General features: G+C 49.5%; 1 protein-coding gene across 3 annotated transcripts in view; it reads right to left on the bottom strand.

Moving 5' to 3' along the window:
- Window positions 1-1,613: 1,613 nt before the first annotated feature.
- The window catches only part of Znf618 (zinc finger protein 618), a 162,925-nt gene continuing 137,447 nt past the window's right edge, over window positions 1,614-27,091 (bottom strand). For 2 of the 3 annotated variants that reach the window (XM_052176607.1, XM_052176605.1), the window contains 5 exons: window positions 23,581-23,820; window positions 20,339-20,422; window positions 17,549-17,626; window positions 7,971-8,072; window positions 1,614-6,766 (listed from right to left, as the gene is read on the bottom strand). In XM_052176607.1, the coding sequence (XP_052032567.1) occupies window positions 5,250-6,766; window positions 7,971-8,072; window positions 17,549-17,626; window positions 20,339-20,422; window positions 23,581-23,820 (2,021 nt within the window). In that variant the 3' untranslated portion in view covers window positions 1,614-5,249. The remainder of the gene's footprint in view (window positions 6,767-7,970; window positions 8,073-17,548; window positions 17,627-20,338; window positions 20,423-23,580; window positions 23,821-27,091) is intronic. The other variant, XM_052176606.1, reaches the window with a different exon arrangement.

Here is a 27,091-nt window from a genome sequence, read left to right as displayed (position 1 = left end):
GGCTCCCTGAAGGACTGTAGGATCCACACTGTCAATACAGGAGACCGCCAATGACGTCTTTGTTATCAACACAGCAAGTGTGACGCTGGGTAATTTTTTTTTTAAATACAGTACATGGTACACAGGGTCCCTAAGATAGCCCTGCATAAACCCCCGTGAAGACTTGAGCCAATCACTGGCTGTTTATAAAAATATTATGTTGCTACAAAAGTATAAATTAATACTACTGGTATTAAGAAATATTAAACACATAAAACTTATAAGGATTAAGAAAAATATTCATTAATACCTGTAGAAAACTCTGGCCTAAAAAAGATATTTTTTGTGTGTGTGTTTGCTTTTTTGTAAATTTTTTTTGTGTTTTTAATTTTTTTTTAAGATGACTTGAGTTTCTTGCACTCGAAGCGAGACACAGTTGTGTCCATGGTATTGCCTAGAACGTCTTTACTACTGAGACAGGATGGAGGCGCACACACGTGGTCACTGAGTAGGGGGGCAGGAGGAAAGGGGCACCAAGGCGTTCTCAAGATTTACCTGATGTGAACAGATCACAAACGTGAAGTTGAGGGAAAAAGAAAAATGTTAGGATCAGAAGACAACTGAAAATAATTCATGCATCTTAAAAACTATCTCTGCTTCAGGCTGTTACACAACATGGTTTCCTGATGCCTGGGACCTGGAAGGCCTTGCCACATGGCTCTTGCTCTTTCATGGTTGGCCAGGCCCAGCCCAAGTCAGGCCACAAGCTCTAGCCCTGTTTGGGACGCCGCCCACCCTGGCTGGGCGGGAGAACGGTCCTAGGTGAGCCTTCTGGATTGTGGGAGCCCTCCTTCCAGCAGGCCTGCAAATTCTGGCTCCTAAGGACAAGGCTGGGCTGTCCCTTTAAGGAACTTTGGTTCAAAGAGTCAAGGTGCCCAAGGATGAGTAGGACCTTGGTGGGTGGTGATGCCAATGCCAACTGCAAGGCTAGTCAACTTTCCATTTGGGAGTGGAACCTTAAAGCACCACCCTCTTCCATGTGAGGCCTAGACATGTGGTCAGAGACCACAGGTTCCCTTGGTCAAAGCCAGAGCTCTCCAGATTACCATCCTCAGACCCAAATAAGAGAGGAAGAAAAACAACCACAGTCACCACCCCAAAGAGCCCCCAAAGAGCCTGCAAAGGGGAGATGGAAGGGGAACATGAGGAAACACCGCATCATTGGTTTGCCATAACTGGCCTAGCAAACGTTTGCCACAGTGAAGGGGAGGGGCAGCCTCCTTGCCAGCTCTCCCACTACCCTGGGGACAGGAGTCCCTGTACACTGTCTCCAGGGTATAGCCTGAGCCTCACTCTCTTGGTTCTGCCCTCCAGAAACCTTCTAGATATATGACAGACATAACAGTGTCACACCGCTGCCAAGACCAGAAAGCTAGGAGCTTGGCATAGCTCATGGGGTAAGAGTGCCCTGTGCTCTCCTCAAGCATGACATGACAAGGTCTGGCATGGCATCCCACCTACATATGAACTTTGATATTTCTTGGTGACGCTGTGTCCTCAGAGTGAGCATGTACGGTACCCATACTCTCTCCAGCAAGTCTAACCCGAGGCCAGGAAAATAGTGGACCTTGTTCAAAAAAAAAGGGGGGGGGGCTCTGAAAGCAAAGATTCAGCTTCACCGTGGAAGACATGCCTTGTAGAATTCTTCCATTTCTTCAAAGTGCAGGAGATCAAAGTTGTCGAACTGAAATGAAGACTCTTGGCCAGCCCACCTGGCTGGTGTCCAGGTCCTTCCTAGAGACCTGGAAATGAGTTCTCATCAGTATCACCAGCTGTTCGTCTCACCATGAAACTTTCCCTCAGCCAAAGGCCAACCCCACAATACCAAATGCAGGATGGTGATGGCATCGTTCATGCTGTAACACGTGGCATCCTGTGCCAGCTAGCCCTAGGGATGGATGCAGGCAGCTGCATTCACACAGAACTCATTGCATCGTGGGCGCTGAGAGCCGTGCAAAGGAAGCTTGGCAGGAGCAGGGTGTTGGGAACAGAACCACGCAGAGAACAAGTACTTCCACGGACAACCATTCCTCATAGACCTGAAACCTCTCAAGTGACTGAATCCCAGGCAAACAAGCTATAGGCCCTGGCTTGGGCTTCACTGGTAAAACAAAGTGACTCCAGACTCAGGGAAAATCTTGCTAATGGAAACGCCTCTTCTCTCCTTCTGTGTTTGGATCGATGGATGTTAAAGCAAGGACCATTTTTGTCCAGAGAGTCATACAGCTAAAGGTAGGCTGTATGCTAGAAATGGCCCAGCTTCCTGGTGTCCCAGGCTGCCAATAGCCTATGGTGGAAAGACCTACAGCGATCACAGAATTGGGAGGCAGATGGCAAAATCCTTCTGAAGGCAGAGGCCAGCCCAGGCCACCGGAAGAGCCTATCTTAGTGCTTTGGCTAAACTAGAATTTGGTAAGTTGGATATTGCTGTTGATGGGGCCTGTGGCTGGACCTGGGAGATCTTTGGGATTTACTGAGCTGTTGGTTGCAGGATGTGCACTGTGGAGATGGCCCATATGACAGCAGACATTGGGAAGTTTTTCTGGCTGGGGACACTAGAGAGAAATGACAGCCTGCCCCCTTATAATCTTTGAGGATGAGGCATCCCAGAGATGGGTTTCTGAGGACCAAATAGGGCTCACGCCAAACCTAGAGAGGTAATCTAAGCCCCAAGGATAGATGACTCAACATGCAAATGAACTGGACAGGAGGTCACTATCTGTGACCAGATGCCTGGAGCTTACCACTAATTTTCTTTCTGGAGAGAGAATATTCCATACTCCAAAAGAATACCTGCAACGCACACCTGGGCTTGGCTGTAACAGCAGCTCAGGCCCAGCTCTGCCTGAGGATCTGTGTTCACTGACTGCACTAAGCACCCAGCTTCCAGTGTGGCTACAAGTGCTGGGTTATGGCCCCATTCCCAACAGAGGAGGGAGACTGGAGGTATCCTTCATCATCAGTCCAGAGCCCACCTCCTGGAATGCCACGGGCAGTGTAAAGGCATTCCTACATTCTTCCAGAGTGGCATTCAGTTCCTTTCTGGATCTCCTCACTATGGACAGAGGTTCCTCTGATGGTAAGCGCCAAGTTGAAGACATCGTGATAGAAATGTCTGCAACCTTCCTTGCAGTAGGGATGGTATGGTGGTTCCTGAGACCGTAGCTTGCTCGAGTGGATGTGGACGCAGCCTTCTCTGATCTGTTCCTAAGTCCAAGACTCTACAAGAGAGCTTGGTTAGTCTTGCGAGGCAAAGAGTGTGGGTGTAGGCCTCAAGGACAGAGTTCTGGAACCTTGAGCATAACTGGAAGCCACTGAGTCGTTAAGTCATGCTCATTCTCCACCTGCTGGCGACCCAGGGGAGAGGGCTACGGGTACAGTGCTTTTGAAGTCGAGGTATCTTTCAGTTGAGTAATGCTTTATGACGGAGAAGGGGGCAGTCCAAGCCCCAGGTAGGAGAGGTGCTTTTGCAAATAACCCCTTCAGGGGTGGCCATTCTCAGCCTGAAGTATAAGCATCCCCAGGCCACAGCTGGTCACTGGAAGGATCAGAGACCCCAAGCTAAAGACCTTTATGGGGTGGTTATGCTCATCAACCTGTGAACAGAATGGCAGCCCCCTCTTGGCATCTGGACTGTGTGTAGAAGCATTAGTTCCCGGCCAAGGGGATTAGAAGCAAGGGCCAACAACCCCTTTCACAGCATTTAGTCAAACACGTCCACCTGCAGAATGCCAACTGGTCAACCAGCAACATACTATGCTCCACCACCGTCCTGCCTACAGGTCTGAGGTGCCTGTGGGGACCTTGGAGGGCTGTAAACTCCCGGAACCCCTGGGGTTTGGGGAGGGGGAGAGACTGTGGGTCTGGTAGACACACACATGACTTAGTCAGTGTCCCTGCAGAACTGGAGGTCAGGCTGTGGTGAGTAGGAGGAAGCAGTCTGAGTACAGGAGACAGACATTCAAGAGGCGGACATTCACACTACCACGGGTATGAACCAGGCAGCGGCTCTCTCGATGACATTCAGGACCCCGAAAGCCACATGCTTCCCACTACAGCTTCCACCAAGCCCCACAGCCAAGGACCCATGACTCCTCCCTGCTCCAGACCCACAGCCATGGCCTTGGTCTTGGTTAGGCGAGCCCTGGACACGGCCACTGAGATGAGCTAGTTTACAGTGTGACTTCGGAACTAAAGGGGACAAGGAAAACAAACAAGAACGGAAGTCAGACATTCAGTGCCTCCCAGTCTAAATCACATGTGAAAAGAAAACGAATCCCGCATAAGATTTTAAAAAAATTGCTAAAGTATCGTGAAAAATAACAACAAAACGAGTGGAGAGTCAGTTATATCTCTGGAAAAAGAAAGTCTTGTTTTTTTGTTTCTCTCTCTCTTATATTAAAAAGTAGAACATCAGCTTTATATTTCTAGAGTCTCCTTTCCTGATTTGGGGAGATAGATAGTGTGTATTCTAAGGCAGCTGCCCTGGACATCGGAGGGAGGCCACAGGTACAGCAGCTTAATGCCCTGAAGGTGAAACAAGAAATAAAGTCCAGTGCAGAAACTGTCCATCTGATGCAGTCTGGAGAACCGGTCTGAGCAGCTGGGGCAGAGGATTGGGCACCATGGGTTGAGGGGATGAAGGGATGGTGAGGGAGGGCCGAGGCTGGAGATGGGCGTTCAAGCCACTTCAGCCCTCAGCTGCCTGAATATTTCACAAGCCCAGGTTCTTCCAATCTGCACACCTGAAAGCAGGAGCCCCTGTCCAAGAAAAGCGAAACCACTCCTGTTTCCCCAGTCTCTCAGCTTTCCTGACACGCCCTGCACAGTGCACACACGCCCGAGGAAAGGCATGCATGCACGCACCGGGATTTTGTGTGTGTGTGTGTGTGTGTGTGTGTGTGTGTGTGTGTGTATGGGAAGTTCTCTGGCTGTGCATTTGAGTATGAGCTTCCCACACCCTTTACCCATGCAATGTTTTGAGTGTTGGTATGGACATGTGTGCATACGCTACACAACACACACACATACACACACACACACACACACACACACCGAAAAAAAAGCACTTAAGTTCCCAAGGGGCATTTACAATGAGGTTCCACAGTGTTTAGAACTTAAATTTCTTTGTTTGTGACAGTGCTGTGTGTGTGTTTCCCTAATGTTTTTCTTTTTTGTCTGTTTTTTTTTTCTTTCCTCAAAGTTGAGTCTTAAAGCATGTTGGATTTCAAAAACATGAGCTTATTCATATCTTCGGGACTAAGCAGTCGCCTCCTTTTGATCAGAAGCGCTTGTTCACACATATTTACACACCCGCTTCGAGCCCCCACAGCGGGAACCGCCAGCAGCCAGAAGGCCAGCTTGGCCAGTTTTGTGTGCTTTTGGGTCACGCATGACCAGTACTGGAAGAGATCGGGAGTGGCCTGAAAGAGAGGTTCCTGAAGGTAATCGTATACTTCGTTCTTGCCCAGCCGGTCATCCTCCTGAGCTGTGGGGTGCTCTCCAGAGGCTGAGCGGGCCTTCTTGGCAGCAGGTTCAAAGTCAGCCTCCTCAGCCCAGGATTCCTTAACCTCATTGATGAGTTCACACACCTTGCTGATGATCTCCTCGTGCTGGTAGGGTGGCACTGGTCGAAGTTTCTGCTGAGGATCCAGGATCATGGCCACCTTGTGGGCTGGGTGCACCTTGAAGTTCTCCTTGAGTGCTTCCAGAAAGAGATGACACAGCTTGCTAACGGTGCCCGCATCATTGGCCTTGGCCGTGAACAGCTTCTCTAGCCTGACGTAGGTAGGGAGCACCAGCTGCAGGGTGGGCTGGCTCTCGTTGCTTAGCTCTATGACGGCCTGCTTCACAGGTGTCAAGATGGCGGCCAGGTTGCTCAGCAAGTGCTTGTTGAGGCTCTGGATGAGGTTCATCTTCTTGGCACGGCTGTAGAACTCACAGATCTGCTCATAGCGCTCGTGAACCAGCAGCAGCGAGTCGGTCACGGAGTTCCAGCAGGGTGGCGGGGACGTCTCCTCCAGAGAGCCAAAGGTCTCCTTGGCCAGGCCCGTGGAGCCCGCCAGGTCCTCGCACACGTTGAGCAGCTCGATGACCTCATGCATGCTGCGGGCCTGCAGCGTCCGCTTGCTCAGCACGCTCTGCACCACTGAGTTCAAGGCACAGGCTGAGCAGCGAAGGCACATGCCAGCCTTAGAGAAGGCGGACGTGCTCACCCGGCAGTCTGTCACATAGACGGTCCGGATCTCTGACATCACAAACTCTGACAGCACGTTCTGCACCCAGTGATGCACCAAGTCACCATTGTCGCGAATGTCTGCACCCTTCACACCCAGCACATAGCTCTTGATGTGGTTACCCTCAGCCTGGTAGGCCGTGAGGATGTAGCAGGAGTCAGGGCCCACACTCTGGGAGTGGCATGTGACGCCGATGCCCAGGCAGGCATTGCTGCCCAGGGCACACGTCACCTTCACCTTCACCTGGTTGTACATGCGTGGCAGGTGCTTCAGTGCCAGGGTATTAAAGTTTCCCAAGATCTCGGTGACTGAGAAGGCCCCGTAGCGGGCACCACTGTCTACCAAGGTTTGAGCCAGCTTGAGGAACTCCTTCCCGCTGACCACGCTCAGAGCACCCAGGTCCGCACACATGACTCGCAGTAGACGCTCTGCGATGTTTTGCCGCTCTTTCTCAGGAATTACACTGTTAGGTGTCAAACCGCTGGATGTGGCTGGCAGGGGACACAAAGAGAGACGGGATTACTTTTGACATTCAAAGCTGCTTAACCTGGCAGTAGCAATATCCTAAATGGCTAGCACGAAGAGTAACAAATAGATTTTGTTTTGCATACAGATTGGTGTGGTCTGTACCATATCCCTATGGTTCCACAGGGATGAAGTTCTACGGTTGATAAATAATGCCTACCATGGGCATAAGGGTGGCATACAGTAGTATGTATGTAACATACTTGCCACATGTGCCAGTCACCTAAACTTTTGAATACAACCTTTTCTTCAGCAAGAATTATATAGGAATCTTTAGTGAGAAAAATGTTGTAGGGCTAGTATCAGGAAAAGAGCCTATGGAAATTGTAAACATATGGGGTTCTAGTTGTGACTCTGGCTTTAAGTAGTACGTTAGACACACACACACACACACACACACCTTCTTCCTGGCCTTCTTTTGCCTGTCTGCGAGTTAAGAATTCCTGACTGAGTCCTAAGGACAAGTAAGCATCATTTTCAGTCTCACAGGAAGTACATGTGTTAGCAATGAGAGACAGGCTATAGATGCAGTGGGGAGACAGGTTGTAGATGCACGGGGAGACAGGGTGTAGATATACTGGGGCTATAGGTCTTCCAGGGGCCAAAGTTATGAGACTTTGAATTTTTGAAAGATCTTGAATTTTAAAAGACATTGGATATTTTAAAGGGATTTAACTTAATATGCAAGACTGTGGGACTTTTAAAGTTATTTAGATCTTGGGGACAAAGAAGAAAGTAAGGGTCAACCCTTACTGGCTTAATAGTGATGTGTTTGTCTGTCAACTTGACACAGGCTGGAGCTATCACAGAGAAAGGAACTTCAGTTGAGAACCACCCTCCATGAGATCCAGTTGTAAGGCATTTTCTCAATTAGTGAGAGAGGGGGGCATGTGGGTGGTGCCATCCCCAGGCTGATAGTTCTGGTTTCTATAAGAAAGCAGGCTGAGTAGGCCAGGGTAAGCAAGCCAGTAAGGAACGTCCCTCCATGGCCTCTGCATCAGCTCCTGCTTCCTAACCTGCTTGAATTCCAGTCCTGACTTCCTTTGGTGATGAACAGCAGCATGGAAGTGTAAGCTGAATAAACCCTTTCCTCTCCAACTTGTTTCTTGGTCATGATGTTTGTGCAGGAATAGAAATCCTGACTAAGACAAACTGGATGCTGAGACCTACTGTTGTTGGTGCTGTTCCTCTGGGCCGGAGGTTTCCACTTTTCTTCCACTGCAGCAGGTGGAGAACGGGACTGGTTGGAGGTGATGTTGTTTTCATTGTCAGCTGCAGAACAAAGGGAACAATGGGTCACATTGAAGGGTAAGAGGAAGCTGAAGCCAGGTGGTGGCGGTGGCGCGCGCCTGTAATCCCAGCACTTGGGAGGCAGAGGCAGGGGTGGGTGTGTGGGGAGGGTGGCAAAGGGTAAGGCAACACATGACACGGGAAGTTGAGTTCAGGCTCCTCACATGACTGCCTACGGTTTCAAAGCCTCATCTGTACAATCTAGAAACTTAGGACAATGGTATGGCTACCACACAACTTAAGGAAGGACTCTGGAGACAACAGGGAAAAGCCTAGGACCTGGAGGACTCTTACAAAGAACACAAACCCTCCAGGCACCCACCCCATGCTTACCCAGAGGCCACTACCCTGTGGCCCATCCACAGTGGAAGCCCCTACAATGTGCCAGAATGGAGTGTAAAGATGGAAATAAAGAGAGGGGGAATGGTCTGAGCACTATGAAGAGAGGTGGGATTGGAGACACGAGGGTGGGGATGAGTAGCCTTCTCTGCCACCTGAAGACATGGTCAAGAACTGGCTTGTGCTTCTGCTGAGGGCCATGTCTGGTTCTATGGCCATGCAGCAGTAGTTTAAATTACCACTCACAGGACTATGTTGATGTCCAAGGTCTGTGCAGAGCTGTCCCTGCCCCTCAGGAGAACTGGCCCCACACCATGCCTAGGTTGCACAGTAGAGCTGGCTCTGGTGGTTGAGGGGGGGAAGGGCACAGGCGAGCCTCATGAGAGCCAAAGAGCTGGCCCAGCCCCTCATCTACCTTGTATTGGTGTGGGTGAGGAAGAGATGCCTCCCTCTTGCCCCTTGCTGCCTGTAGCAGGGCAGGTGGGAAAGCTGGCCCAGACTACTGCTGTAGTCAGGAGAGCAGGCCCTGTGCCTTGCCTGGGTAGCACAGTAGAACTGACCCTGGTGGTAAAGGCACAGGTAAGCCAGGCCTGAGGTTGTGATTTCAGGAGAGCTGGCCCTAACCCTTGCCAGTTGCAGCACTGGGTAAACTAACCAGGGCAGTGCTACAGAGCTTGCCCTGGTGGTATGGGTGCAGGAGAGTTGTTGGGCTAACAAATTCAGCTACCACCCAGGCCAAGATCCAGAGCTTTGTGTTAGTCCATTCCAACATCTACCCCATCTATGAACTGCTGAAGTGCATGAAGAGGCCGGTCCTGCAGAACTAAAGCTGCAGGATCGCCATGACACAGGGCAACAAGGCATCTGAGAGAAGTCCCAGTGAGGATCCAGGATTGAAGTGCTGCAGAAGCCAAAGTCTTCAAATCAGACCAATGGCTCATGACAATGAGCATTTGCAAGTAAAGATGTATATACAAAAGAGTGGGACACACTGTGACACACTACAGCTTCCATGACAAGATGCATGTATGTAAGTATGTGTGTGTGTGTGTGCATGTATTATTTTTTAAAATTTTCTTTTGGAGGGAGTTATAAGGGCAGAGGATGGACACAAAGGGATGGAGAAATGGATGCGATTGGGATACATGATGTGACATTCACAAAGAATCAATATAATTTTTTTAAAAGAGCAAAATCAATGAAAACAAAAGCCTATTCTTTGTAAAGATTAATATATTTACATATCTTTACATTTATTTATTTAATATATTATTTATTTATTTAATATATTACATAAATTTTAATAATTTACAATTATTTACAAATAATATATTTATATCCTCTGGCTTCTCACCAGAGGATAAAAATCACTAGGATCAACAATGAAGAGTCATCACTACGGCGCCCACAGGTATCAAAAGGACTAAAAGTACTTAGGAACAAACACCTCAAAATAACAAAGGAACACTACTCATTCCAGAAGAATTGATAACTTGAAGCACATGCCTATTAAAGAAATAGCTCATAGTTAAGTGAATCCCATAAAGAAACCTCCAAACCCTTAGAAGTTCACTGGCTGATTTTGAAACACACACACACACACACACACACATACACACACACCTTAATAATAAAAATTCTACACAAATTCTTCTAGAAAACACGGGTAGGAAGACTTCTCCACACTTCATTTTATGAAGCTTGTTTTGTCATTTGTATTCTTGATGACAGCCATTCTGACTGAAGTGAGATGGAATCTTTTAGTTAAATTTTTTAAAAAAATTTATGTGTATGCCTCTTTTGCCTGAGTGTATGTCTGTGCACTACATTCATGTTTGGTACCTGTGAATACCAGAAGATGGTGTCAGGTCCCCTGCGACTGGAGTTGCAGATGGTTGAAAACTGTCATGCAGGAGCTGAGAATTGAACCTGGGTCCTAATACAAGAACTCTCTGCTTAATTCCATAACTTCCTTTATAACTGAGTTGTTTGCTTTCTTCATGTTCAGTTTCTTGAGTTCCTTTTGACACCAACACCCTCTATCCAACATACAGATGCATTTTTTCTTTCATTTTGCAGGCTGCCTCTTTTCTATTGACATCTTCCTTTACTGTACAGAAGCTTTTTAGTTTCAGGAGATTCCATTTGTCTACTGTTGATCTTATTTTCCGTGCTTCCATGAGTCCTATTCAGAAAGTAAGTATTCTTACTTCCTTCTCTGGCACTTTCAGGGAATTAGTTCTTAGGTTAATGTCTTTGATCCATTTGGAGTTGAATTTTGTGCAAGGTCAGAGACAGGGGTCTAGTTTCGTAGTAAACTAGTGCACACACTTTGGAAATCAGGTTTCTCCAAACAAAACAAAATGCCTAGAACTCCAACTACCAGAAGACCCAGTTATACTCCCCTGGTACATATATGCGAAAGATCTTATATCATACTGCATGGACACTTGCATGCTATGCTCGATGGTCAAGCAGGGAAATGAAAGCCTAGATGTCCATCGGCTGATGAATGGATAAGGAAAACCGTACAAATACCCAACTAGGAAGAAAAATTAGACCATAAAGTTTTCATGTAAATGATTGGAGCTGGAACAACAATATACTGAGTAGGATAACACAGTCCAGGAAAAACACCACGTGGTCTCTTTTCATATGTGAACTTCAGCTTCCACTCCTTGGCTCTGTTAACCTAGAGTACTCTTCCCTTGTAGTCTGGAAACTAGAAAGAGAAACTGGGAGAGGGGAGTGCCTTAAAGGAGTGTCGATAGAACACAGGCAAAAGTAAGGAGCGGCAACACCAGGGGCGCAAATATTTAAGTAGGGTGGGGGTGGAAGACCAGGGAGAGAGGGTGCGTGAGAGTTAACCAAAAAGCCATATGAAAATCTACTCTTTTATAAGCAATTTAAAATATACAGATTGATGAGAGACACCCACTGTAGCTTGATGATGCTTCTCCTAGAAGCCATGGGTCACCATACAAAATCCCTGGTGCCAGATGTGGGGTACCTCCAAAAGAGTTTGTCAGGAGGTTCCAGAGGGCCCAAAACAACACAGATTCTTGTCAGTTCTCTTGGATGCCAATCAGAACCACAGTGTGAAACCCCACTGCAGAAACCTCTACACACACCAGTTATAAGATAAAGAGAAGGTAAGTCGGAATTCACTGGAAACAGACTCCCTCCCGGCTAACTTTCCAAGAGCCAGAAGTTTTGATGCAGGCAGTTGGGAGAGAAAAGGCATCAATGAACTTACCTAGCTGTGAATCTTACAACTACAAAAGCAACCTCCTAGGCAAGACGTGCCTACCTGTGGTAGTGGTACAACTGTTGTGCAATCCACTAATCGCCCTCTGATCCAATTCCACGCCACAGGAAGGAATTCATGCTCAGTACACCAAGCCAGGCCAACAATCAATCCATGCTTGGGGAAGCCATAGACCCAAAGGTATAACTTATTACTATTGTTTAACTAAAATGACTAAGCATCTGTTTCTTACAAATAGACAAAAATGACTCTCAGCCTCAATTAGAGAAGCTTCTTTTCACAGTGAATGTAAGTGGTGCAGAGATTCATGGCTGCCCATGGTACTGAGGGTAAGTGATATCTGAGTGCCTAGCCCTAAAGAGGAATCTGTACTTCCCCTCTTCAGACTCAGGGAAATTGAGGATGAGGGATCAGGAGCAATGGAAGGGCTAAAGACAGGGAGAAGGGCTAAAAACGTCACCTTCTAGGCATTACACAACCATTACATTCACGAACTCTCAGCAGCTATGATTATCTGCACTGAACCTATAGAAGGCCGTCCCTGTCAACAGTCAGCCATGGCTGTGGGAAGGGCTGTGGAGCCCTATCCCTTACGACCACACTATTAGCTATCACAGACTCTGGGAGACGGGAATTACTCATCTTCAGTTGCTTGCTCACTGCTAAGCTCACCATGATCCAATGGATAATTCTAAACCCAGGGCCACACAGACGGCTGAATTCAGTAAGTCCCCAAACAAACCAGACAGACCGGAGCAGGAGGAAATGTTTTTTGGGGAGGGGGAGGAAGTGAGGGGGAAGCAGCAGAAGCTGAGAAAATGAAAGAATGAGAGAAACTAGAATGCATGCTCTACATATTCAAATATCCCAGACTCTCAGATGTGTGAACTGGAACCCTTCTGCTTCCAAGCATTTCAGCAGAGGGATACTCAACGTGTGCCTCCAACAGGTGATGGAGTGAGGTCAGCCTAGATCATAGAAGGTATCATAGACTTTGAATACATCACTTCTGCAACCCTCATCTTTGGGAGAAAAGGTATGGAAAACTCTTACAGTGGAAAAGAATTCCAAAGTCGTGAGTGGTTCAAGGGAACAGAAATGAGGGTTGGCCACCTCCCCAGCGTCAAACCACTGATGGAATGTATTCTCTGCAAAGACTCCTGGGTGCCTCTGGACTCTGCTCTCCACCCGTACTGGTGAGGGCTACAAGGGTGCAGCCCTGAGTCAGCCCACTGACTCCGCCAGGGCAGACCACGGCTTCAGCGTGAATGTTAAAGGCCGTGCAATCTAAACAGAGTGAGAATCCTGGTCTAATTATCATGGATTTTATAACCCTGACAAGTGAATTTAATCACTTTTGCTTCAGATTCCTTTTTCTTGGTGTGTGTGAGCATATGCATGTGTGTGCTACGTGCATGCCAGTATGTGTGACGGCCAGATGACAACCTTGACTATTGTTTCTTAGGCTACTCCCCTCACATCCCCCCCCCGCTTTATTATTATTATTATTATTATTATATACAGACTCTATCACTGGCATCCACCTTACTAGATAGGCCAGGGAGCCCAAGGCTCCCCTCTCTTTGCCTCCCCAGGTGTGGCATGGCAATGCACACTTGTAAACCTAGCCTCGTTCCTGCAAGGCAAACACTGTACTATGAGCCATTTTTCCAGCTCTTTTAGCCTCCTTTTCTGTGAAATGGAGTTAATGTGGCATTTACAGAGCTACTCTGAGAATTAAACAATGAATATATATGTAAGACTCTCAGACCAAGACCTGGCAGCAAATATCAGTCGAAATGATGTTGGATAGTTATGAGCTATGGCAGAGATGGTTTTCTAGGCCTTTATAAAGGGATGGAAATGTCAACATTTTTAGTTTCCCGTACCACAGTCAACGTACCCGGTCCGTGGCCGGTACCCAGCACACGACAAGCACTCACTAGCAGTCACTATATTAGCATCGTGACTGCTAGCCCTACTCCTGGCCTGTCACCAGGGCAGACAAGTTCCCTTCGGCACGTAAGTTCACTAGTGTGAATTAGCCTGTGCCGTTCAGAGGCTCTTAATGAGATCCGTGTTACTTGAGACTGATCCCCTTATCAGCGGCGCTGTGAACTGTGCAGCTCACAATGCTTAATTTCCCTCCATGAAGCCAATCCTTTAATCCTGATTCCGCCTGGCTGGGATTCCGCCTGGCTTTGCACTGGATTGTGAGGAAGGCATTCTCTGGCTGCGCTGGACCAGCACAAAGCAGCCCTTCAGAGACTCTGAACAAGCCAAGATGCTGGGGGATAGTGTGGCCACTTCCTGGCTCAGCCCAGACTTGAATCATCATCTGCGAGAATGATGGGGAAGCACCCACATCCGAACTCACACCTAGTTACAACTTCCTGCAGGATGGACATACACACACAGACACACACATACACATACACACAGACACACACACATACACATACACACAGACACACACACACACAAACACACATACACACAGAGATAGAGAGACAGAGAGACAGAGAGACAGAGACAGAGATGAAACAGACGAGGCAAACAGACAGAGACGAACAGAAGGGAGGGCATGAATGAATATGAATTCATTGGTTAACTATAGGAGTCTGGGCTGTAAGGCTCAGGAACCAGGCATGGTACCCAAAGAGAGGGACCATGGTTACCACTTTTCAGGGCTGTAAGTTCCCACTGAGGACATGTGTAAATGCTTTGAACCACCCCTGGCTGATGCTGGAGTCATTGGGAGATTGGAGACACCTGAAATGTGAGGCAAAGACACCAGGCAACAGGGAGTCTTTGTGTCCTTGCTTTAAAGATGGGGACAGTTTCCTGCCTGAAATCTCATGGCATGTGGGGAGCAGAACTAGAACCCTGGAGTCCTGGTTACCACTCAAAAGCTTGGTTGTATTTGTAGAATGATTTCTAGGAGAGGGGAGCTCTCCCAAGGCAGTATGAATTACTGCCTCAGGTAATTCTCCCTTTTTGAAATGAGTGAAAGGAGGCTGCAGTAACAACATCACATTATCCAATGAAGATGAAGTCTGCCCCTGTGTGGTGGTTTGAGCAAGAGCAGCTCCCACAGGCTTATATATCTGAGTGCTTAGTTACCATGGAGTGGCACTACTTGAGAAGGATTGGTATGTGTGCGCTTGCTGGGGTGGCAGTGTTCCTGTGGGAGGAAGTGTGTCATTGGGGGGGTGGGCTCTGAGGTTTCAGAAGCCCAAGTCAGGCTTAGTGACTCCCTGCCCGCTACCTATGGATGTGGAACTCTCAGTTACTTCACCAGAACCTTGTCTGCTGGGTAGCACCATGCTCTCTGACCTGATGACAAAGGACTAAACCCCTGGAACTGTAAACAAAGCTTCAGTGAAGTGTTTTCTAAGAATTGCTGTGGTCATGGTGTCTCTTCATGGCAATAGAAACTGACAAATGAGGTTGATTCCAGGGGGTGGGGTCTTCCTGTGACAGGCCTGACCAGCTTGTTGGTAGAATGCTGACTTTAGATTAGTACTCGGTTGAAGGCTTTTAGTGGGGCTTAATGGGCCTTATTAGCAGGAGCTTGGAAAGCAATGTTGGGGGCGAGCTCAAGACATTTCAGAGGGAAATAATATTATAAATGGCCTAGAGACCATTTTTGTGATATTTTGGCAAAGAATGTGGCTACTTGACCCCAGCCCCCCACCCCCAACCATAGTTATTAGTAGCCACTCTTAAGCAGATCTAGTATGAAAAGGAGTAAGTTTATTAAGGAAAACCACAAAATGTACAGTTTGAAGAGGAAAGCAGACCAGGAAGGGTAATGGAGCTATGTCCTGTGTTCAAGGACTTAAAAAGTTTGTTTAAAACACCTGAAGCTAAATAAATAAAGGGAGTGTGAACCACAGGGTGAGGCCTTACCCAGCTAGGCTTCCAGCTTGTGAAAAGGGATTAAAGAAAAGACTGGGCAGGGAAGGAAGCAACAGAAAGCTGAGGCAGATGTAATAGGACAAGGGGGCCATGTTCCAGCCCCAGCAAGCAGCAGAACGTAGCAGCTTTGGACTTTGTGAAGACTGTGATAAACTATGGGGACTCTTGAAGTTAAACTGAATGCAGTTTTGCTTTACAACATCGTTGCAAGCCTCTGGGGGGAAATATGGGATTCCAGGGAGTGAGATGTGGTGGTTTGAGTAAAAATGGCCCCCATAGGCTTCTAATATATTTGAATGCTGGGTCATCAGGGAGTGGCACTACTTGAGAAGGATGAGGAAGTGAGGCTTTGCTGGAGTAGGTATGGCCTTGCAGAAGAAAGTGTGTCACTGGGGCTGGGTGTTGGGGTTTCAAATGCCAAAGCTAGGCCCAGCATTTCTTTTTCTGCTGCCTGTGGAGCTAGAGACAGACGTCTCAGCTGCTTCTCCAGCACCATATTTGCCTCTGTGCCACCATGCTCCCTGCTGCGATGACAACAGACTAAACCTCTGAAACTGTAAGCCAGCCCCAGCTGCTTCTCCAGCACCATATTTGCCTCTGTGCCACCATGCTCCCTGCTGCGATGACAACAGACTAAACCTCTGAAACTGTAAGTCAGCCCCAGCTGCTTCTCCAGTACCATATTTGCCTCTGTACCACCATGTTCCCTGCTGCAATGACAATGGACTAAACCTCTGAAACTGTAAGCCAGCCCCAGCTAAATGCTTTCTCTTGTACCGGGTGCTGTGGTCATGGAGTCTCTTCCCAGCAACAGAACAGTGACTGAGACAACCTGGACAGTTGAGCTAGTCAGGCCTGATCTGGGGGATTACCTGGCAGCTTTGTAAACCTCAGGGGACACACACGATAATAACTATGTAAACTACTCAGCCCCATCACATTCCACACACATTTCATACAGTATTTCTTTTCATTCCTTTGATTTTTTTTTTTTTTGAAATGAGATCTGCGTCACCAAGGACGGCCTTAAATTTGTGATCCTCCTGTCTCGTGTTCCCAGGGGCTGAGATTATAGGTGTGTACCATCACCCCACTCCATGTGTTATTTTGAATGCCTCTAGAACTACTCTTTGGATGGACAGATACTAGCCACCCCTTTGCCCAGATGCAGTTCCTTCTGCAAAGTGTTGGGTTGTTCCTAGACAGAGGCTCTGATCAGCCTTCCACCACAGACTTAGGATGGTCACGTGCCAATAGAGACAGCATTTAGGATCTGTGCCACTTGTGTAGCCCCTTGTCTCTCCCCATACCTACCAATCAGAGAGGCAAGCCTGAGTACCCAGGGGTGCACAGGATGGTAAGAGGGAAGACACCTGGATTGCTGAGTACCCATGTGTCAGGTCCCTAGGCAGGCTTCTTACAATGGCTGTGGACGGGTTCAGAAGGCTGGCAGTGGGTGGCTGAGCCTGTGACGGAGAGCAGTCCTAGCCCTGGCACCCTGTGGACTCCCTCTGCCCAACCCCCTCCCTGCTCATTCCATCATGAGCTCCAGTGTGAGAACCAGGGCTTTGGAGAGGCGGAAATGGTCAGTGCACAGGACTGCCCAGGGAAGGCCTGAGCACAATCTACCCAACTGCTGGCCTCTCCACATCAGCTTCTGTTCGTGTTCACCTTGAACCCATTTAGAGGTCTCTTTTTTCCAGCCCACGAACTCTGGGACGCTCATCTTCCTCCCTCCTCCCCAAACCGCCCTGAGACAGAGCTGAGATGCCAGAGTTCAGACTAGCCAGCGATGGAGGATGGGGCTGACTGGGGCTTAGAAGGTAAATTCCCGGATGTGTGTGTCCGGTTATGGGTAGGATGGGGAGAGGGAATGCTCTGGGTGGGCTCTGCTGGTCACTTCCGGTTTTGGGGGCCCTCTGAGCCTTACCTGCATGGGACTGCATATGCTCCAGCAGGTTGCTGTAGAACTGAAACTGGATCCCACAGGCGCCGCATGTGTAGGGTTCTGGGGAGACAGGTAGGCATGTGACAGGTGACCCATACTCAGGCACCCTGACACTGGGCTGCAGGCAGCTTTGAAAGTACGGATCCAGGTGCATACTTGGGGCTCTAGGCCCAGCCTGTCCACTGGCCTGTCATTAGCCTGGAGATAGAAAGGCTGAGGAGAGGCAGGAGCACAGAGAGGGAAAGCCACCCAGATACAGGCTGGTAACTCAGTGGGCCTGCTGCTTACTGGCGCTTATTCCGTGGCAGGCACTGTTCTGAGCACGTGGGAAGGACAACAACCAGGCACCAAGAGCTCCCAGGAAACAGACTCTGTCCCTTGGAATTCACAGCTTAACCCTCTGCCCGTGCGTGGGACCACACGAGGGTCACTGCTCACAGAGGGAACAAATGAACGGATGCACAAGGAAACAAACACTGGGAGGGGAAGCAATGAGAGACAGAGAAGGAGAAGTGAGCCAGTGGCTATGACTGCAGGAGCTGGAGGAGGGGCTGAGCGGAACAGGTGCACTGACACCGACAGCTCAGAGTAGCCAGACTCACACTGGCAAAGAAGGGGGTGGGAGGAAAGAAAGAAAACACTGTTAGGTAGAAGGGGAGGGAAAGAGAGGGAGGAAGGCAGCTTGGAAGAGAAGTCCTGAGGCTGTCTGGATAGCCAGAGGTGGGTAACCTGTCCCCCCTCCTGTGTGCTCAGGGTTCTACCTACCTGTACACATCTCTCTACCCTCCTGGGCCCTTAGCAGCCTCCCAAGGCTATTACTGGGAGCTACCCTGAGGGTGGCTCAAGGCCTGTCTATACCTCAGGGGGCCAGCAGAGTCACTCTCTGCCCTGCCTTGCCCTCTTTAACCCCCCAGCAGGACCAACACTTACTCTGCAGGAGAGAGAAAGGGTTGGAAACCAAGGGACTTGCAGTTTCTGCAAAAGAGAAACAGTTTAGCTAAGTGTTTTCCAGTCCTGGGCAGGTGAAGTCATCACAGCTGGTGAGCCAGGTGGGTCCTCTCAGTGGAGGGAGCACCTGGGTGGGCACACAGTCTGTGCAAGAAGGTGGGTGAGAGGGTACTGGCAGAGAGGCACAGTCATCAGAGAAGGCAGTGTCATGTGATATTGGTAAGGCCTTTAGGGTGCTCTGATGGTGAGACTCTGTGACTCAGGCATGATGCCCCCATGGTCACTCACTTGGCCACTTGGTTGTTTTCTGGCAAGCTCTCCTACTGCCTGGCATTTAGAGAGGGGGCTGTCAAGTCTCCAATACAGCAGGCAGCAAAGTGGAGTGCAGGCAGAGTATTGGGGTTCTGGCTCCACCTGCCATCTGGGGGACCTGGGGCTACAATGGACTTATCCTGAGCCTCAGTTTCCTCATCCAGAAAGTGGGAGTAACAGGAACACTATCCCCACAGGACTGTGGTAAGGGTGAAAACAGAGACAACACACAAAGCTCTGAACACGTGCCAGCCACGTCCTAAGTGCTCAATGAACAGTGGCTGCCAGCAGCAGCAGCAGCCCTGACAGTGCTGTCCCTACACAAACGTTAGCCCTGGTGGCAGGAGAGGTGTGAGGGGTGAAGCACGGCTTGGGTGGGGAGCCCAGGGCATGACAGGAGACCTTGGTTCTAGCTCCAGGCTGTGGCCCCGGGCAGGTCATGCCATCCTTCCTCCTAAACCAACTCCTTACAGAAGCTCTGAGGATCACAGTGACCCAAGTCGTACTTGCGCAACTGCTTGGTTACACCAAGGTAAAACAAGGCAAATGACACCGAAAGCAACACTTCCCCCTTCCCACCGCCGTGTTCCCTGGGGCTGTTTGGGCTCCTCAAGCTACTTCCAGTCAGGAGAACTTAGGACTCATCTAGGCCACTCACTGGAGCCAGTGGAGCAGAGGTCAAACCTGGGCTCGAGGGAGCTTGGGTCTACTACCAGGCAGAAGCCTCCACCTAGAGTCCGTGCTCCTCACCATTTGCTGAAGCCCATGGTAGCCAAGGTGCACCCACTACTGGTATATACCAGGCAGTGTCAGCACAGGAGGACATTCACTCAGGCCTAATATTCAATGACATCAGCTTCATATCCCTCCTGTTCCGGCCATCACTGTGCACACACCCTTCCTGTCCCTTTTTAAGACAGGGATCGCTGGTGACCATCCACATTCCTGCCAAGGCCAAATAAACCCTGGAGTCCTAAGCTGTGCCACTAAGATCCAGGGCAAGGCAGCCACCAGGGGGCAGCAAACACTACCGGGAGCTCTGAGGCCGAGCCATAGCCCTGCAGGATCTAGAAGAGAATCTGTTCTGTGGTGGGAAATCTAGTATGGGTGGAGAACCTGGGGCCTCTGGCTCCAGTATCACCCCTGCCTCTCCTGGAAAGAAACCTGCTACATACAGCATAACTCTTGATTCAGCAAACGGCTCTCTTAGAGTTACCCACCTGGGCTGGCTAAATTGATGCCTGAGTTTGGGATTACGGAAGTTCGCCTCTCTGTGGGCAAGGGCCGAAGGACAAAATGCAGCCACAGAAGGTCATCCATGGATACAAAGACCCCTTCTGCTTCTCATAAGCCCTGCTGTCTCTCTATCCATCTCTCTATTCCCTACCCAGCTCCTCTCCCAACAAGCCCTACCATGCATCAGAAGACCCCAGTCATAGGGTCTTCTGTGGGACGCCACCCTAGAGTCTAGCCCACATGTGAGGTCACATGTCACACCATAGGCACACTCACCATTGGAATTTTGCAGGCTGCTATTGGTCTCTTCAAAGTGGTTCTGTGCTTTGCTTTCTACTCGACGACTGAAGGTGTTTTCTGCTGGGAGGAGGCAGAGAGGGGAGTGATACGCCACAGGGAATGAACAGTCAGCTCGCCTGTCAGGGCCGAGTGGGTGGGAGGCCCCTGGAGCTCAGAGAACGTGTGTCTGGGAGATAGAAGGATGGAGAGGGAAGGGGTGACCTGCTCAAGGACACACTAGTGAAATGCAGACAACAAACAGGTCAGGGCCCCATTTTCTACTCCAGAGCCACATATGTAAGGTTGAGTCATTACGATAAGTTTTCTTGTTCTCTCTGGAAGATTCTGCTGCTACCACCTCCAAAATGAGGATTGAGGATGTCAGCCCATTTTCTGGAGGCAACTCTGACCCAACAAGAATCCCAAGGCATAAAGGATGTCCTGGGACAAAACACGTGACAAGGAGGGAGGGGGTAGTTTCATACTTGCTCTAGGAAGGCCAAAGACTGGGTGATGGGGGTCAGAACTCATATAGGAATAGGAGCTCCTTGTCAGCTGTGTCTAGCACCTTCCCCAAAGCTTACCAAATCCCAAGATCTCTCTGGAAATTCTATAATGAAGGCCAAGCAAAACTCTATACTTAGAGCCCTACCCACATGGGCAGAAGATAACCCAGCTTTTCTTTCCAGGATGCCCTGGGTACTACAGAGATGAAGGTCTCAGAAAAGTCAGTTTGAGAGGCTCAGCCATCCCTGCCCCTTTAAACAGCTTGGACGAGGCTACCAAAGGCTCAGAGAAACTGACCAGAAGGAGAATCACTGGACTTTAATGTAACCCTGCCCACAGAACATAGGGATTTTAAAGATTAGATTCTGCAATATCCTTCCAAGGGGTGCTATTTGGAAATCACTTGGAGAAACACCACTCAGCAGGTCCATCCTACCCAACAAAGTGTGGGTGTTGGTGCTCTGGGGTGAAGGATGACATGGATGCCGGATGAGACAGCCAGCCAGAGACAGTTCCTATAGGCCTGCACAGGTCTTGTCCATTCACCCCTAACTCTCCCATAGCCTGTAGAGGCTTTTTGGCACTGTAAGGACCATGCTTCTTCTGCGTCCCTAACAGCTTGGTTGAGTGCCTCCACACAGCATGTAAACGGACAGAGGCCTATTCATTCTCTATCTAGAGAGGGGGAGGGGCTCTCATTCTTGAGCACCTACTGTATACCAGATAATTCTCCCAACATCATGAGCGCAGTGCCACCTACTTAACAGGCAGAGAAACAAACCGAAGCTGCCAGGCTCCTGAACCCACCAGGATAGCATGCGACGCTTTATCTAGGGGAGGCGCCTCCTCTGTCAGAACAAGGAAGAGATCCCCTTCTCTACCCTAGTCTGTGTTCACAGGGAACAGGCAGGTAGGTATTTCAGGTGAAATATAAATCCATGTGTGCATGTCCACCTGTACACAAACAGCCTTATTCTCCAGTATAATGACAATGACAATCTCGACCTCTGGCATGCACTATTTCACAGCCCCTCACCTGGTGCCCTTGGACTTGACCATACGGTTTGTCCACGTTAAGATCCACCACAGGGCTTCCAAGTCTCACAGAGGCACTGATGTGCCCATGGTTTGCTAGACACTTGACTGGAGATAGTGACATTCAATGACTGACAAATGCCAGTGCCCACAGACATTCATTCTCTGCAGACACTATGGACTTTTAAAAACTAACCATAAAGCTCAAGATGAGAGTAAACTCTAGAAAGCCATGACCCTACAGTATGGTGAGTCAATGTCTACCACCAAGGAGACCATGGCGGACAATCTTTCTAGGTGCCAAGCATGGAACCCCAAGCAAGGCTTCCACAATCACTTTTATCACTGAGCTGTCTCTCCAGCCCTCTTTTCTTACTTTAAGTCAGGGTCTAACTAAGTTGATTAGCCTGGCCTTGAACCCACTCTACAGCACAAGCAGGACTTGAACTTTTGATCTTCCTGACTTAGCCTCCCACCTGGAGACAAAAACACAACTGTCACAGCACAGCTCTTGAAAAATCCACACTTTAAGGCTGGTCGACTCCCCTCCTTTTGGGAAATATAAGTACAGTACACACAAAACCAAAATGTGGCCCAAATTAGCTTCTTAAAGCAGAGGAAGGCAAGCACGGGTTACCAATACGACGTTACCAATGAATGACCTCAGTGGCTCATTCATTTGACCTCTCAGTGCAAACAGTCTGTACATTTAGGGGATAGCTTTGGCCTCCTGAAAGCAACTGAAAGACCCAGAACCTCAGAAAGTATATCACCATCATCTGGGTAGGTGGTCCAAGGCTTTTCCCATGCACGTCTGAGTCCCAGGACTCCTGGAAGCTGGCCCTACACAGAATATGTTTTCTATTTTGGAACAAATGATTACTGGGGACCTTGCTACCCAGTTACCTTCTGGAGCTATAGCCCCCTTTTGTATAGGCCTAGAAACCTCTGGAGCTGACATCCTCTGGTCTCCTGCTGGTTTCATGGGTAAACTCTAGGGAGTGGGAAGCACAGAAACAGAGCTGCAGTTAAATGCCCCCATTTGGTGGAGAACATTTCTATGCTGAAACAGCTTGAAATCGTTTTCTGAAAGGTGAAAATGAGAGGCCATGCCCAGGGGTCCATGCAGGGCTGGATGGACCCAAACAGTGTGGTCACAATCAGAAATGAAACCTGCCATCCTGCCATGGAGCCACTGCGGTGGGGATGTAGCAGGGGGGAGTGGGGACTGTGGACAGGGGAGAGCACTGACACCTACTGTGAAGGGGGCAGGAACCCTGCAGGAACATGGCCCAGGAGACAGATTTGATGTCTCAACACAGCCAGAAACCCAGATTTCTTTTTATACAGACTCTTCTCATGTTCAAATACTTCCTATTAATCTTTAATAAAAGGCTTTTAAACTTCACAAAGGCCAAATTAAACAGAACCCATTAGGCCATGATTTGGGAAAAAACATCAAACTACTTTTAAAATGTTTGCAAATTTTGTTGTATAACCCTTCAGTTGAGATTTATAACTTGGTCTACCAGGATTACAGAGGTGGCCAGGGGGCCATGGGTCCCAGTCTGCACCAAAGCATGATGGGAACTCCAGTTTCGCAGGGGTGGGGTGGGGTGGGGTGGGGGGACGCGGGACAGCTACCGCAGGGGTGGGTGTGACACCAGGGAGGCATGGGTGATAAGGCCTGTCAGTACCTGCAGCTGCCTTGCTTGCTGGAGATCCCGAGTTTGGAGTTCGGAACGTCTGCGTTTGAGTGGCTGGAGGGGTGCGGTGTAAGAGGGTGGTGCATCGGACCACGGAGGCTGGAGCTTTTTTCCCCGACTGGTTCGTCTGGGTCTTCGCTGCCACGAAGCGTGGAGATGGGGTGACCTCTGGATGGGAACACTCAGAACCCGTGTCTGGATCTTCCGGTGGCTCCCACCCAGGGGCGGTACCTGAGAGGGTCAAGCTCTCAGTCCTTGAGGGCCCTTGGAGCCTGCTGAGTGAGTGGCCTCTCAGCCACGGGTCCCTGAGAGCCCACTCTGACACCTCTCTGCCCATCCTGCCCGCCTCCTATAGAAAGCAAGGGCTCAAACTCCCATGAGGAGCCTGAGAACCTGCGAAAGTCAAGAATCTTCCCCAGTTTTCCTTTTACCTTCAGGAAGCCTGACCCTGGTTCATGCTCAGAGCTTCCTGTTTGCCCCCGTCACGTCCCCCATCACATCTGTGCAATCTCGGAGGGTCTGTATCTTTAGCCTTGGAGAATCTGCACTAGTTACCCCAGCCCCAAGAACATTTTCTAGCATATCTGCTTCTCATCCCTTTTCTTTCAAAGGGAATGTGGCTCATAAGTGATGGTGAGAGGAAGAAGGCTACAGGTATGGGGCTGAATGGTGGAGCCGGGAAGGGAGAGGGGCTCTACAAAACCCTGTGGCCGGGGGCTGGGAATTGCTCTTCTCAGGAGTCTGGGGCCTGCCTTTGTCACAGAGGTATGCCTGTTCGCTATAAGGTTTGGGAAGCCTTCCTTACTCATATCCTCTAGGGAGCTAGGTCCTGAGAATGGTGGTCTTGGGTGGGCGGAGGGTCTTGAGCCTGGGCCTAAACTGACTCACTCAGAAGAGAAGCAAACAAGGCCTGCTTCATGAGACCATGGAAGGTCTACAGCTATACCTCCCAATGGAAAGAACAGGTCCAGGCAGAGGGGATTCCTGAAACCCCAGGAGTGAGCCCCACCTGTACACTGGGCCTTGGGTCACTGCTCTGAGCCAATTTGGCTTTCTGGGTCCATGAGGCAGGTCCTTCTTACAATCCTGCTCTTAGTGCAATGCCCATTCTGGAAGTTAGAGACTCGAACTATCACGTCAGAGGCTGAGGTGAAAAGCTTGCAGCCCTTGGCTTCCAGTCATTCCTCATACCGATACGTAAGCTGAGGCCCAAGAAATCCGGGCCCCACGCAAACCACAGTTCTCTTCCACCAGCAGCTGAGCACGCCTCACACCTCAGAGATGCTTGTCTTTATAAGGTTAGCTGTGCCACTGGACGGGGAGTCATTAGTCACAGCCCTAGCATGACCCAGCTTGTCTGAGGAGATTCTCAGGGCCTCTGTAGGAGGGAAGCTGAGGGAGCTCCCACCGGCAAAGGATACCTCGCGTGCTTTCTCTGTCTTTCTAACTTGAGTCAAACATGATGATTTCTCCCGACACATTCAGCAGTGTTGTGCTGTCCCAGGAACACCGCTGACTGTTGACTGTCTCCCCGTGGGAGGAACAGTTAGGGCTGGAGGCCCACTCTCAGGCCTATACTGAGGCTGTAGAGACCAGCCCATCATGGAAGCCTGGCTTCAATAGTCCTGAACTCCAAACTCTACACAGTTTTCCCTGCCTAACCCCACTGATGAGGCAGGCTGGCCCTCTCTGAGTGGGTAGCCTCGGAGGGATTCAATGAGACACCTAGAAAACCAGAGACATACTCTTAAAGTAACTGCTCCACATAAGGAAATTGCTACTGATGTCCCCGCTTAGAGACAGACAACTAAAGCCCAGGCGCTCTAATGCGGTTCTCAAGGACACTCAGGAAGAAGGTGACGGATGACAAGGGCTCAAGGCAGCCAGAAGCTCAAGGAGGCCTAGGAATATCATAGATTCCCCTCTGTGAATCATGAGACACTGATCCACACATCCAGAGCCCTGGGTACAAGGACAGAGTCCATGAGCAGCGGCCTGGCAAGCTGCTTCCCTCAGAGACCCGTCTCTGTTGCTGCAGAACCATGCCTGGGGATTGTTTTACATTTCATTCCTGCTGTGAAAATCCTGACATTCCTTATAGCAGGGACCTCAGGGCACCTATGAGACACCTGATCCAATACATCGAGGTAATCATCTGTTCCCTCCAGGCGCCCCTCCTGGGCCTTCTCTCCTCACCACTCTGCTCAGGCTGCTCACTTTCTCAACTCCGCTAATACCTGATCTCTTTTGAGCTCATGGCCGTTGTCCAGGCTGTTTCCTTTGATCCCTTAATGCTGCGACTGCTGGACCTATGTGCTGCACCAGGACCGCACTTCCTCAGGAAGCCCTCCCTGAAAGTGATTTCTTCACCACCATCATCCACCTCATCACCTCTTCCTTTCCAGGAACTGACTGCCATCAATGACGCGGGCTGTGACCACGGATGACACTGCTCTCCACAGGCCCACATGGTCCAGTTCGTCCACCTGTCTTCATGCATGGAGTGTAGGAGCTCATTACCTGAGAGGATCACAGGGAGTGATGGAGGCCACTCATGCCATCCAGGAGTGGATGCACTGAAGAGCCAGAACAATGAGACTTGGAATACAGAGGTAGAGTGTACCAGAGGCAGGAAACTCAATGAGAGGCTGTAACAGGGCCACCAGGCCCTCCTTCTCCTCCCGTTGCCCCAAAGGACAAAGCAGATGGAATTCTGGTCACCACTTCAGCGTTGACCCTAAGCATGGATGGGTCCCAGCAGGTTCCAAACTGACGCTATCCATCAGACAGCACCATATGTTGACCTCACATGAGCACCATCAGGCTGGAACCGCTATCTGGGCTTGTGCTAGGAATGAGCATATCTGACAGACTGGCTACTTTATCTGCCTAAACGATGACAGGGTGCAAAGTCTCTCCTGTAGGAAGTTGAAAAATTAACCCAGGTAGAAAAAAAAATTCAGAGAAAAGTTAAGAGGGTAGAGAGGTGAGGGTTGTCACTATCTCCATAGGGCAGAGGCAAAACCAAGGAATCCTGGGCGTGGAGGCTGACGGTAGGAACGGGTGAAACTTTATGATCTGGAAAGAAGACTTCTGGCCATGATGCAGTGACTGGGACTGGACTGGAGTTCCTGATGAAGCTTCTAGCCCTCATCAATAGGTGGTGTGATCCATGGAGCAGACCTGGGAAGTCTCAGCTCATTCCCAAAACTCTCCTAGAGACAATAAGCTCATAGGACACAGTAGGCCCAGTGGGCACACCTACTCACTGAACCTACACTGAAAGGCCAAGGATCCAGGCCAGGACTTGTGATGAGGCTGGACAAGGCAGGACAGCATAGCAAAGACTAGATAATTGAGCCAAGAAAGAATTCCAGAAATGTGCTCTGCAGTGAGGCTTCCTTAAAGGCTTTAGCTGAAATGTGAATCACTGGTGTAGAGCAATTCTCTGCAGAGAAAACAGCTGTGTGTGTGTGTGTGTGTGTGTGTGTGTGTGTGTGTG

The sequence above is a fragment of the Apodemus sylvaticus genome, chromosome 3, assembly GCF_947179515.1.
Source record: "Apodemus sylvaticus chromosome 3, mApoSyl1.1, whole genome shotgun sequence".
NCBI lineage: Eukaryota > Metazoa > Chordata > Mammalia > Rodentia > Muridae > Apodemus > Apodemus sylvaticus.
Note: the sequence above shows the minus strand (reverse complement) of the source record. Positions and strands in the feature narration are given on the sequence as shown.